Source organism: Dicentrarchus labrax, unplaced genomic scaffold (genome assembly GCF_905237075.1).
Source record: "Dicentrarchus labrax unplaced genomic scaffold, dlabrax2021, whole genome shotgun sequence".
Taxonomy (NCBI): domain Eukaryota; kingdom Metazoa; phylum Chordata; class Actinopteri; family Moronidae; genus Dicentrarchus; species Dicentrarchus labrax.
The window spans coordinates 32,406,901-32,418,057 of NW_026136704.1; the positions used below are offsets into that span (position 1 = coordinate 32,406,901).

Below are 11,157 nucleotides of genomic sequence, written 5' to 3' on the forward strand. Positions count from 1 at the left end.
TGTCTGTCTGTAAGTCTGTATGATTGTTGGAAATAAGAACAATACAGAACACAGACAGAGAACTGTATAAAAAGATCAAACTTCCTGCTGTTCTCTGCTGTTATTGTTATTGATTATAATATGAAGTATCCATTCAAAAGTCTGGTTTACAGTCTGTTGTATGTAGAGGAATCATTTTGTTGTTGTTGTTGTTTGTTTGTGCTCCTGAACCAATATTCTGGTTCCCACATGAACCCTGAAGCAGGTTTTTCTTCCACCTGCTCCTTCTGGACGTTAACACACTGAACCGGTTCCTCTCCGATCGGCCCGATAATCAATCAATCAATCAGCTGTGAGAATCTGATTTATAGATGTTTGTTTGTTTATTGTTTGGTGAGGAATGCCGTGGGAACACAACAGTTTATACAGCGGGAGACAGCTGTTTCACACCCTGTCTCACTCTCTCTCTGTCCTCCATTCACCCTGTCTCTCTCTCTCTCTCTTTCTCTCTCTCTCTCTCTCTCTGTCTGTCTCACTCTGTGTCTGTTTCACTCTCTGTCTGTCTGTCTCTCTCTCTGTCTGTCTCACTCTCTGCTTTCAGCCTGTATATTTCTGAATGATGGCTGTCTCTCTCTCTGTCTGTCTCACTCTCTGTTTTCAGCCTGTATATTTCTGGATGATGGCTGTATATCTCTCTGTCTGTCTGTCTCACTCTCTGTCTGTCTCACTCTCTGTTTTCAGCCTGTATATTTCTGGATGATGGCTGTATATCTCTCTGTCTGTCTGTCTCACTCTCTGTCTGTCTCACTCTCTGTTTTCAGCCTGTATATTTCTGAATGATGGCTGTATATCTCTCTGTCTGTCTGTCTCACTCTCTGTCTGTCTCACTCTCTGTTTTCAGCCTGTATATTTCTGGATGATGGCTGTATATCTCTATAATTCAGCCCTGAACTAAACGTTTCCAGTAATGTGAGCTCAGCAGAACGGCTGCCAGAGGAAGCCGCTCCTCCCTCGGCAGATAACCTCTCGCCTGCACTCTGACAGCCGTCACACTGGAACCAACCGGTAGCCGACAGACGATGAATGGTGAAATACAACAAAGGTCCAAAGGAAGTTGTGCGCGGACGGATTTAGATAAGACGAGAAAACTGAGTGAAAAGGAGGAAAGTAAAGTACACACAAAGACGCTCTGCTGAGAATAGATTATTCCATATAAGAACAATCAAATCAAAAAGCGTTGCAGAATTTCACAACACAGTGTGACATTTTATTATTGTGTAAATCTGAATGACACAGAGTTGTGCAAAAGAGAAGTGCAGCATGTGTTTGTGATGATCTGTGGAGGTTGGTTAATGTAAACTCATCCTAACTTATTCATTTAAAAAAAATCTGTAATTAATGTCAGATTTTATTCTTATTTTGTCTCTACGGCCTCAGAAATGTGCTTCCCCCCCCACACACACACACACTCACAGACTCACAGACACACACTCACACACACCATGTGCTCTGACTGCATGTGAATCATCCATGACACAATATATAATAATATACATACTTTATACTTTATTCACATATTAGTCAATTAATGAATCAATAGAAATCAAAATGATGACAACATCAAAGTCAGTAAACACTAAAATTTACTAGATTTCTTCTCTTAAACTGTAAAACAACATATTTTAATTAAACCTGCAAGCAGCATTGAGCGGGCCCTCACACACCCCACGCAAAATTTCACGTAAATCACGCAGAGCTTACTTCCTGTTGCCAGTAGGTGGCACTCTCACTATTACTGAATATTATCTTATTATTTTATTTTGTGTCTTGCTTTGAAATATTACAGAATAGATTTAATACAATCAATGTACCTAATATATGGCGAATCATTGTACTGGCCCACACGCCAGCCGCTCTTCAACCCTGTACTATATTGACTGAAAATGATTAAAATACGTAGAGTTTGTAAAAGTTTGTTTGGTTGGAAAGTGTAGAGCATCCAGAAGATCTGTCCAGTTTGACTTACAATAAAAAACAAGAAATAAATAAACAATAAATAGATGTTTCTGTACTATGGTCAACTGTGCCAGTGTATATTTCATTATGGTGGCGTATTGCTGCCACTACAACCCAGTCATCTAGAGATTAGCTTTGTTTATTACTAAATTGTTTTCATAGTTACGTTGTGGTGACAATATAACACATGTCTGTATTATTTTCAGAATTCATTTTAAACACTACATTTATGTAATAGGGTGGATGGCAGATGTACAAAGTGCAAGACTGTCACGACACATTCAACAGTAATGTAAATATCTGCCAGCATATTCATTCATATATCTATAATGTTATTATTACGTTTTCTTTAAATATTTCTGTACATTTGTAAATTGCACTTTACTACTTTGCACTTGGTTGATGCTAACTGCATTACATTGTTTGTACCTGTACTTACAATGACAATAAAGTTGAATCAAATGGAATCAAATCAAACAGTTCGAAGATCGGGATTTGTGTGAAATCTTATGTCTCAAGTCACTGCTGACTTTTGAGTAATGCTGAAGTCACTGTAGTCTCTGCTAGTGGATAGTGCTGCAAGATTTCCTATTTTGGTGGAAAATAATTGAAATATGTTCTCAGTGAACATTTTACTGACAGGTTATCAACATTAACATTTTTGGACCTTGCCAGGCACATTAAGTGAGAACATTTCCGTATTATGTTAATAGAAAATGTCATTTGGGCTGTATTACATTAAAAATGTATTTGCTGTTACAAATTAGTTGTATATAAATGTAAATTCTAGGAGACAGGGCTGACCATTGGGAGAAAAAGGCGACAAGCGAAGCATCCAAGGAGAGTGTCTTGCCCAGAGACACTTCAATACCATTGCTACCAAACTGACACACTGAACTGTGTCTTATCAAATACAACTGCTTTACAATCCAGTTGAATGTTGAAGGAATAGAATGGTATTGGATTATCTACAGTAAGGTTAAATGGTCATAGCATCCAGGTACATTAACATACAATAAAACAGAAGACAACAGGTACATGTACAAAGCTAAAGATGACTGAATGAAAAGTAGGGTTATTAACTGAAAGTTTGGTTGTAAATAATCTACAGGATGCGTCTTATTTACTGTAGGCATAAGTTGCTGGAGATAGTAAAATTATTTATTCATTTATGGAGAGTTTAGGCTCAATATGGGCCTTTAAAAAAAATCTTACTGTACAGAAAAATCAAGATCAGTTACATGATTGTGAATTCTGGGATTTCTTTGGTATATGTATTTGTAACCGTTGTTTTTGCTACCTGTTACAATCGTTACAACCTTGTAATTTTATTCAATTGCCGAAATTTTTGTACAAATTGGACCAATCATTGTAGTTTCCTGCCATTTTCACCAATCAGTGATTTACTCAATTGGAAGCTTTATCAACCTTTCTGACTGGGAGGTTGGTGGGAACAATTTTATGTGTGATATTCCAGTCTTTAGTTTTCAGTTAGTCTTCAGCTTTCCTCTAGCTTAAATATTCTAAACACATTGTCCACTTACTGAGCTGTACCCAAGGCCTTCTTCAGTGAACGGTTTCTGTTTGCTGGAGCTCCAGTAATAGATAATAATGGATAAATAAGTTGACCCTGTTTCTGATTATTCACAACAAAAAAGTTATTACTGCTACGATATACTGTTGTTGTTGTTGTTCTTAATTTTTATGGAACTTTATTTCAATACACATATTTCCACTGATCGTTCAGTGAAAGTAAAACACAGAACTTTTCCGTACTGTAATTTTTTAAAAATCACCTTAAAGCAAATGTATAAGAATAAAGGATTTACTAATCTTTTATTTATATTGTGTCCCTGTGACCAGTCGACATTTTATAACATCAGAGATTATTGACAGAAAGTCTCCCAGCAGGATAGAGTTATGTAACCCAAGACAGGTTACGGTCAGTTAATAATGTTTCTCAGTCAGTTATAGAATACGTTTAAATAAGTTATATGTAGTCAGCGTTGTGGGGAAACAGCTAGCCTGGCTCTGTCCAAAGGAAAGTGTCCCAGCAGCATCTGGCTGGTCCATCAACCCTTTAACTGCAGAAGTTCTTTTTTAACTTTCTTAAAGGTGGAGTCAGTTATTGTGGAGAAAGATAGTTGATTGTTCCCAGAATGACAAAGACACTTCAGTTGCAGTGCGTTGAGCTCTTAGTGAAACCATATATTCCCCAATGAAAGGTAGTCGACTATCTGAAATTAAGTAACAGAAAAATACTCAAGTTTAAGTACCTCAAAACTGTATTCAAGTACTGCACTTAAGTAAATGTACTTACTTCATGTCACTGCCATTCCTCCAAAACCTGCATGTCTAGCTTTGTTATATGTTCAAAATAAATACTTTATTCTGCCCTACAAAGCCAAACCGCAGTAACTACACTAACAATGAAACTGAGGAAAATGGCTTCAAAGGTTTTTGACCATCCAGCCAAATGTGTTTTAGGTAGAACGGCGGTTATGTTCTTATTAAATATGTGTTCTCTAAGTTATTTTCATGGCTTAAAAGTCATGACCATTTTGTGAGATTAACAATAATATGTGAACTATTATCACAATCAGCTACAATGGGCTCAGCTAATAATCCACAGATGGAGTCAGTCAGAGTTTCCAGTGGAGAACATGAAGATTCCCTTTGTTTTAATTCCCACATTATCCTGAAATTGTCCAGAATTCAGGATTTACAGACACTGAAGCCGCAGTAACTGCAGCCGAAGCTCAGAGACAGCGAGGGAGAGCAGTGACTGCAGTTTAATTATTAGATGGTTTCATTAGTTGGTAGTTATGTATGTACATCACTCAGTCTACACCTCTGTACTCTAACACCAATAAGTATCCTATTGCTTATAATTATAATATAATATATTCTGATTAGGGTATTTTAGAAGCTTGTCTGTGTGTGTATGTTCTGGTCTTTGTCCAGTTGATTTTGTAATATGAAAAGTTATGATGTAAATTGTTATGATGCATTGTCACAATGTAAAGCTGTTCAGCTGCTGCAATACTGTAGCTAATGGGGATCCTAATAAACCAAACTCCATCCATTATTGTCTTATATCAAAGAAGCAAACATATTATTTTTGAGTTACTTTTGAAAAGATATGCCAATCTCTGGACTTTAGTAATGTGTGGTTTAATGAGGGTCACACTTAAACTTGACAATTGATCAGATTTTGAATAAAAGCAGAATAAAAGGGTAAGAAATATTTGATGCAACATGAAAATAAAAAAGGTAAAACAAACTGTTAAACTGATTCATATTTAGTTTATACGCTCTGAATATTTTAAATGATTCTTTCGTGCTGATTAGAACTGTTGCTCTGGTGTCATTTCAATGTTTGTGTCTGTTTATCTCTTCCTTAGAAGACCAGGTATAGATTATTATCAGCCTGCTGCATGAAATCATAAATACTATATAGGAGGACAACACATCAGACTGTGAAGGGAACTCATTCAGGTTGGGTCTCAAGGTTTTCAAAGGTAGGTTTTGTCTTATTACTTTTTCTTACATGTAGCAATAATGAAATGATTAAAAAGAATAAAATAACTGCAAACAGGGACCAGCAGCTAGAACATCTTGACAATGTTTTTTTTTTTACATATTATTATTATTATTATTATGATTATTAAGGTCTATTGTTACCACAGTAAAAATGTCCCAATTAAGATGTTTTCCCCTCTGGTCACCATTTAATATCAGCTGAGTCCTGATCAACATTTATATTTTCATTAATAATACAGGTAAATAAATTGCATGCAACCAAGCTGTTATACATTTTTTAAACGTAATATATTACTATTAGTATATTATATATTTATTAATACTAAATACCAAAGTAGGCCATAAAATATGGTAAGGAACCCTCTGTAGTGTTTGTTGGTTGTGTCGCTGTCTGGAGAGAATTTCTCTCTCCCTTTAAAAGTGTCCTACAGAGTTTGTTGCTTCAGTGCAGCCTTTACCTGAGTTACCTGAATGAACTGTTTTCTGCTCAATGTTTGAACATCTTTTCCTCAGATCACATGAATAAATTCCTCTTATTTCCTTTTTGTTTGTGCAGCTCTCCATTGCATCCCTAGTTCTGACCCAACATTAATCCACTGAGAGGTATTTATAGTGACGTTATTGATTGACCACAGACATTATAGTCAGTTAATGATATTGTAGTTGACAGGAGACAGTACAGACAGGACATGAGGACACAGAGATGTAGATGACATGCAGCAAAGGTCCCTGAAACATTTTTATTATAAAATGTTGGTTTATTCCAAAATGTCATCAGAATAAAAGTCTAAGCTAAAATCAGAGCAGAGGGTTGTTCAACCAGTGGTCGGGCGTCGAGTACAGAAGACAGATAAAATGTCTTCAACCAATGGACAAGAACATTAAACATTACATTTAATTGTGCGTATACTACAGGTAAACTGTCTTTGTGTGAACTTGCACCTCACAGCTTTACTGATATCACTGAACAGGGTCAGGTATTAAAACTGTCTCTGTTTCTTTAACCTGATCTCTCAAACAGGTTTCACTCTGAACAATGGAAGATTTCTGCATTAACAACACATCACAGGACAACAGCGACTATTACAGCGACAACACCTCCAACAGCTACAATTACAGCAACAACACTTACAACAAAGATAACTATGACCATCACGTTAATCAAAGGTTCATCCTACAAGTGACAACATACATAATCTCTGGTATCGGCCTTCCTTTGACCCTGGTTGCCATCTATGCTCTGTATTCTGAGGTATGTACATTATGACTGAGATTTATTTATTACTGTCTGTCTGTCTGTCTGTCTGTCTGTCTGTCTGTAAAGAATGTTGATCTGGCTTGGGGGGCTAGGCTTCAGGGGGCTGGGACGAAGTGTTGTAATGAATGAATGAATTTACAGGAATAATTTATCACAGAATTAAAAGTTACATTAAAGGTCCAGTATTTAACACTGAGAAGGATCTATTGTCAGAAATGTAATATAATATTTTCATTAGTGTTTAATCAGTTTTAGTTACTTCAGAATGAGACGATTTTATCTACAGACGCTCAGTTAAGATGAACATACTTTATTTTAATGTGTTCATTTCACTGAAGCCGCTGGAATATTCAGTCTCCAGCCTCAAACTTTGAGCTGAAGAGTGGAAATCCTGAATTCATGAAATCTATCAAACACATTGATGTTATTGTGTTGACAGAAACATGGTGTCAAAATGATCTGCTCGCTCGCTGTCTTCCAGGATACAATGAAGTCATGGTTCCCTCTATAAAATGAAATAAATATAATATATTATATATTATACATATATATATATATATATATATATATAAATATTATACATATATAATATAATTTCAATTAAAATCTGGTTTTAAATATGTGACAGTATCATCCAGCCTATAAGTATGAGCTCCACTCAGTCATCATTGGTATATTAGTACCAATGATGTATAGTGATGTATATGTATGTATGTATGTATGTATGATGTATGTATAGTTTCAGAAAACTGAATCATATATAAACACACACTCACACACTCACCCACACCGACACACACACACACACACACACACACACACACACACACACTGTTTGTTTACCCTTTATCCATATTTTCCTGCAGGTGAAGAACGATCATGTTGCTCCGATCTACGTCATCAACCTTCTCATTTCTGACCTCATTCAGTTCTGCTGCTCGATTGTTGAGGTGTCACCATTTAATGATCGGCTGGACATCGTACATTCAACCTTCTCTATCATATACGTCTACAGTCTGTTGGTCAGTGTCTGCTTCATGGTGTGTATCGCCCTGGAAAGGTAACTATCTGTCTCATTATATGTACTTCAGTGTCTGACCATTATACCACTGTATGATTGTGAAGACCCTCAAAGACCATGTCTCCATCTTCTATTACAGGTTTTTGGTCATTGTCTGTCCACTGTGGTACCGCTGCAGACGATCCATAAAGAGATCTGTGCTAATCAGTGTCCTGGTCTGGGTTTTTCTTCCTGGCCTTTACTTATTAATAGGATATTTCATTTTCACCCCCTCCCAGATCTTCCCCATCTTCTTCCTCCTTCCCTTCCCACTGTTCATATTCTTCCTTGTTGGGGTCCTGAAAGCTCTGTGTGCTTCAACCTCCGTCCACTCTGATGAAAAACGACGAATTGTGGGAATTTTGGTTCTGGTGCTGCTTATTTACACACTGCTGTTCCTGCCATACATCATCTTTAGGATGCAGGAAGATAGATTTACCAATACCAATACCCACTACATCCTGAGTTTAATATGTGTTAGGTTGAGTCCTCTTGCAGACTTGGTTCTGTATATTTTCATGAGGAAGGCGATCTTAGAAAAGGTTTTGGCCTCTGTGTGTTGTTGCAGAAAGGACAGCAATGATATCAGCAGTTCATCAGTGAGAGAGAGAGAGAGAGAGAGAGAGAGAGAGAGAGAGAGCACAGAGAGAGAGAGAGAGACAGGGAGAGAGATTATTCTTAAATCTTTATGGTTTGTTTAACACAGAGAACATCTGAACAGATCTTTAGGACTTCTTTCTCTTTGACCTCTCATACACATTTAATTTAGTTAGAACTAATGTTTGTTTATCCAAAACTGTCTGTTTCCAGTTTTGTTCAATCTTTTGTAAAAATGACAAACCAAACTACATATTATTTGTTATCTTGATTGAATATCAGTTTGATTTTGGTGTTTTAATGGTAGGTGTGCTAGTTGTTAGGATGTGATTCAGAGCAGGTATTGTGTGCTCAGCAATATGGATAAAGTCTTATATCACAGTATATGTAATTCTATATTTCAATTAAAAAACTGTTTCTAGACCAAAATGTGAATGTCTGCTTTGACTGACTCACTGAATTAAAAGCTGATGAATGAAAATCTCTGTTGTCTACATGAACACTATATAGACACTTTATAAAGCAAAGTGCATGTCTGGAAGATAACTTGCTGAAAGCTTAAAGTGATGACTTGATCATGATTAATGGTATTAATTATAATTTATTGACTCATACATGATTAATAATAAATATAAATTAAAGCTGCAAGCAGCGCTGAACGGGCCCTCGCACTCCACGCAACTCGGGGTTAGGGTTAGAGTAATAAGGTCAATTTACATTTGTATAAAGATATTTGACTTTATTCAGAACTGCTGCATGTGACTGAGAGATACTTCATCAGTTTTAACTACAATAACTTATTTTATCCAAGTTACCCAAACAGATAACCCGAGTTACTTGTACTCAGATATTTTTACAGGCTTAAACTGTTTGAGTAAATAAACTTAAAGGGTTCCTCAAACAGTTTGAGTTGTCAGTCATTCATTCATGACACCTGATGTCATCATTATGTCATCCTTCTCTCGGTTCCTCAAAGTCAGTCAGTGAGGAAGAAAGAAACTCGGTGGCGAACGTCAGGAAGACAAATGGTGCAATAATAACAACAATAATGACAAATTCTGGGGATGTCTGAAACTGAAAGCAGCCCTGTGAGTCAAACAATGATCAATTACTCTCCTGATGGACGGCGAGCGGCGAGCACAATGTGAGCCGTGTGAGAAAAGAGGAAGAGGAAGAGGAGTGTTGTTGTGTTGATAACGTCGATAAAGATCTGCTGCCACCGATCGGGGGCTTTTCACGGGAGGACGGAGAAGGTGTGCGCGAGGCATTACCAGTGACTTCCTCTTTCGTCCTCTGTGTTTTCGAGTCTCTGAGAGTGACATCAGCAGGAGTTTCTGTTGTTTGTTCACAGATGACGAGTCGGATTTTAAAGTCAGGATGAAACAAAATAATGCTTCGTAAGGCATCCATCAAATCCCCAGTCATATATAAATATATATAAATATATATAAATAATAAATACAAACAATCTTATTCTTTTCCTTGTAAACAAACAGCTAAACTTTATCGCTTTTACAAACGCGACTTTATATCAGTGATTCGGGTAAAACTGGATCATATCTTATGGAGAGTGAACGCGGCGGGACCGGGAACCAAACACAACCTCCGAGACAGACCGAGGAAGAGTAGCTAATTGCTGCTAATGGTAATGTTAGATGAGTTAGCTGGTGAGCTCATGCACCTAATGTTAGCTGACTGGGGTCTTGGGCCCCCGGGGTGCCAGGAGACAAACAAAAACACCTCAGTACTTTATTCCCTGTCGTCAAACTCCATCGGCATCTGATGCTGCATTCGGTCTGCCTGTGCTGAGCTAATAGCTAATAGCTAGACACAGTGTACGAGTCCCTCAGACTGTGTTGAGGAGTCTCAGACTCTGACTGCTGTTGTTGTTTGAACTTCAGGAAGTTTCAGAAAAAGTCCAAACCCCTAAGCGGCTGTTTTCTTTTCCCAACAGGACGCAGGGATTTCCCGGCCTTTACTTGCCTTTGAATGCAGCAGCGGTTGTGAAACCTGATTGGCAGCCTGTGGTCAGGTGTGTTACAGCGTTCCAGTAGAGCCTGTTTGTGTTTGTTTGTGCTTCACATGACTGAAAGAAAGATTCAGTTCATCAGAAACAGGTACGAATGAGTTCCGTCAGGTTGTCCAGAGAGGAAACCTCCAGCTGTTAATTATTATCATATTTTATATATCTGCAGTCTGAACTCCAGCTGCTGTTAATGATTGCCTACACTTCCCAGAATGCCTTAAGGAAGCCTGTGTGCTCTCATATGAACTGATTATGTTTGACTGGGTGAACAATGAATCATTCAAAATGATTTTAATCTTAAATTGTGTTTGCATTTAATTAAAGAACCTTTGTAGCCTTCATATAAACGACTTCCTGTTTCATTATAATGAGAAATATTGACTCTATCATAAAGTCTTTATTCTGAGCAGCTTGAACCTCTTCACCAGTAAAACAATGTATTTATGTTTATTAACACTTTCTCTGTCATTCATTCGTTATAAAGCGCATTCATTAGCTGAGGTTTACTGTCTGTCACAATCTAAATGTGTTGACTTTTCACATTAGCGTTGTGGCTGTTTGTAGTTCGCCTCTTGGCCACCGTATAACGCCGTGAACAAACACAGAGAATCTGACTCATTGCTCCCACACAGACGTAGAAAATACAGCTGAACAAAGGTAAACACAGAACGACAATGG

At 37.3% G+C, this 11,157-nt stretch overlaps 1 protein-coding gene across 2 annotated transcripts; it reads left to right on the top strand.

Annotated features, from left to right (window-relative positions):
• Nucleotides 1-5,476: 5,476 nt before the first annotated feature.
• LOC127363156 (G-protein coupled receptor 4-like) lies at nt 5,477-8,829 on the top strand. Of its 2 annotated transcripts, XM_051399705.1 has the most exons (5): nt 5,477-5,516; nt 6,095-6,141; nt 6,560-6,790; nt 7,663-7,856; nt 7,957-8,829. In XM_051399705.1, exons 3-5 carry the CDS (start codon nt 6,575-6,577, stop codon nt 8,555-8,557), a joined length of 1,011 nt encoding a protein of 336 aa, XP_051255665.1. In that variant the 5' UTR covers nt 5,477-5,516; nt 6,095-6,141; nt 6,560-6,574; the 3' UTR covers nt 8,558-8,829. The 2 variants fall into 2 exon arrangements, with proteins under 2 accessions (XP_051255665.1, XP_051255666.1); XM_051399706.1 differs by lacking the exon at nt 6,095-6,141 and having other exon boundaries at nt 5,479-5,516.
• The last annotated feature ends 2,328 nt before the right edge of the window (nt 8,830-11,157 follow it).

What these genes read in the sequence shown, in the direction of transcription:
- LOC127363156 (XM_051399705.1), top strand. Translation starts at nt 6,575, where the DNA reads ATGGAAGATTTCTGCATTAACAACACATCACAGGACAACAGCGACTAT. An exon ending in TCTATGCTCTGTATTCTGAG is followed by an intron (nt 6,791 to 7,662) that starts GTATGTACATTA and finishes ATTTTCCTGCAG; the next exon opens with GTGAAGAACGATCATGTTGC. An exon ending in GTGTGTATCGCCCTGGAAAG is followed by an intron (nt 7,857 to 7,956) that starts GTAACTATCTGT and finishes CTTCTATTACAG; the next exon opens with GTTTTTGGTCATTGTCTGTC.